The sequence below is a fragment of the Octodon degus genome, unplaced genomic scaffold (genome assembly GCF_000260255.1).
Source record: "Octodon degus isolate 3935 unplaced genomic scaffold, OctDeg1.0 scaffold00078, whole genome shotgun sequence".
NCBI lineage: Eukaryota > Metazoa > Chordata > Mammalia > Rodentia > Octodontidae > Octodon > Octodon degus.
Window position 1 is genome coordinate 8,299,848 of NW_004524654.1, and position 1,883 is coordinate 8,301,730.

At 39.6% G+C, this 1,883-nt stretch overlaps 1 protein-coding gene and 1 pseudogene across 1 annotated transcript in view; one reads left to right on the plus strand and one right to left on the minus strand.

Moving 5' to 3' along the window:
* The window catches only part of LOC105742841, a 6,375-nt pseudogene extending 6,219 nt beyond the window's left edge, over positions 1–156 (plus strand).
* The window catches only part of Pex13 (peroxisomal biogenesis factor 13), a gene marked incomplete at its 5' end in the record, with an annotated part of 24,616 nt that overhangs the window by 14,015 nt on the left and 8,718 nt on the right, over positions 1–1,883 (minus strand). Inside the window, one exon of the mRNA XM_004636210.1 lies at positions 1,412–1,537. Within this exon, the coding sequence (XP_004636267.1) occupies positions 1,412–1,537 (126 nt within the window). The remainder of the gene's footprint in view (positions 1–1,411; positions 1,538–1,883) is intronic.

Below are 1,883 nucleotides of genomic sequence, written 5' to 3' on the forward strand. Positions count from 1 at the left end.
CAGCTGCAGAATCCAGAAGTCAGATTTCAGCAGCAACTCGAGCAGCTCAGTGCAATGGGATTTTTGAACCGTGAAGCAAACTTGCAAGCACTAATAGCAACAGGAGGTGATATCAATGCGGCTATTGAAAGGTTACTGGGCTCTCAGCCATCATAGCAGCATTTCTGTATCTTGAAAAAAAAAATGTAATTTATTTTTGATAACGGCTCTTAAATCTTTAAAATACCTGCTTTATTTCATTTTGACTCTTGGAATTCTGTGCTGTTATAAACCCAATATGATGCGTTTTAAGGTGGAGTGCAGTAAGACGTGTGGGTTTTTCTGTGATTTTCTTTATGGGAACAGTGGGAATCAATGCTTTTCATTTTAAGGCTGCTGCATGCATCAAACACTTCTGCATTCATTGTAATTTTTTAAAAGCATCACCTTTTATAGTTGGGTGAATAAATTTGTCCTGCATCTGTCCAGTTTATTTGCTTTTAAACATTAGCCTATGGTAGTAATTTATGTAGAATAAAAAAATTAAAAAGAAAAAAAAAAAACTTTATGAAGAACCCTCAAGCCTTCACAGTAAGAAGAAAACAGCTGGGGAAATGCCTTGGTTTGTAAAAGGGGAGAGAGTTCTGGGGAGAACAGCAGCTGACCCAGCTGGCTGCTTTCTGAGAAGTCCAAGAGCCACCATGGGAGCCTGGAGAGGGGAGAAGCCACAGGAAAGGAATCAAAGGAAAGGAGGGGAGCAGGGAGAGGAGAAGCAGCTGGGACCAGAGTCCCACTAGCTACCAGCACAGGCAGATAAGGAACCGGCCCCAGTGGAGTCCCAACAAAGAGTGGAACAGAAGAAGATGGGAGCCATGGTGCAGACAGATTACAGAGGTGCTGATGAGCACTGAAGGGACTCTGGAACGAGGCCTGAGTAAGGAGAGAATAAAGAGCCATGTGTAAGGTTACCTGTAGATAAAAATTTCTCTACCTTCTTACTGAATACCTATAGCGAGAGCGGAAGTATGTCCTGCTGTCTTTCTAATAAAAAGCACTATTTTAACGTCCCATCTCTGTAAACGATTATTTCAGGTAACTGTAGGTAACTCTCGTGCACTATGCCAGATTTTTACAAATCCTATATAACGCTGATTTTTTTACGTTCTAAGAATGACAGTACAACTGAATGGTTATAATGTAATTTTTTCTTTTTGTCAGTTCTAATTTGTTATTAAAGATTTGTGTTTGTTTCAATCAGCAAAATGTAATTGTTGAAATTCATTAGTGTGAATTAAACTGACTTTTATCAATTTAAAAAAAGAAATTCTAGTAACTACCTCAACATTAACAATGAACAAGATCCTTTGTTGCAGTTTTTAATATTAAATTTATAAATATTACAGATGATTTCAATTTATTCATCATTTATTACCTTTGAGAGCTAAGTTTAGCATATCACCAGCACGGAATGAAATTTCTTCTTCAGACATTGAAGCAAAATCATATTCTGCTCTAGCAACTACGTGGTCATCCTCACCACTTGCCCAGTTGGTGTTGTCTATAAGCCAAATTGAGAATTAAGATGAGGTTAGTAAAGCTTAAAAAACAAAAAGGCAGATATTACAGTAGTTATTGCCTATACATTAGACATATTTATTTGCCAAGTCTTCCCCTTTTACTAAGTGAATCTTTACTGAAATAAATCCTACAGGGCTGGCCAAATAGCTCAGTGGATTAAAATGCCTGCTTAGGAAGATGCAGTGGCCAGGGTTTGATTCCTGGCATGCCGTGCTGGCCCCGCCCCCCCCAGGGCTCACTGAGACTGCAACTGAGACTGGGCATGGTGGTGCGCACCTGTAATCCCAGCGCTTGTGAGGCTGAACACAGGCAGATCACTATGAGTC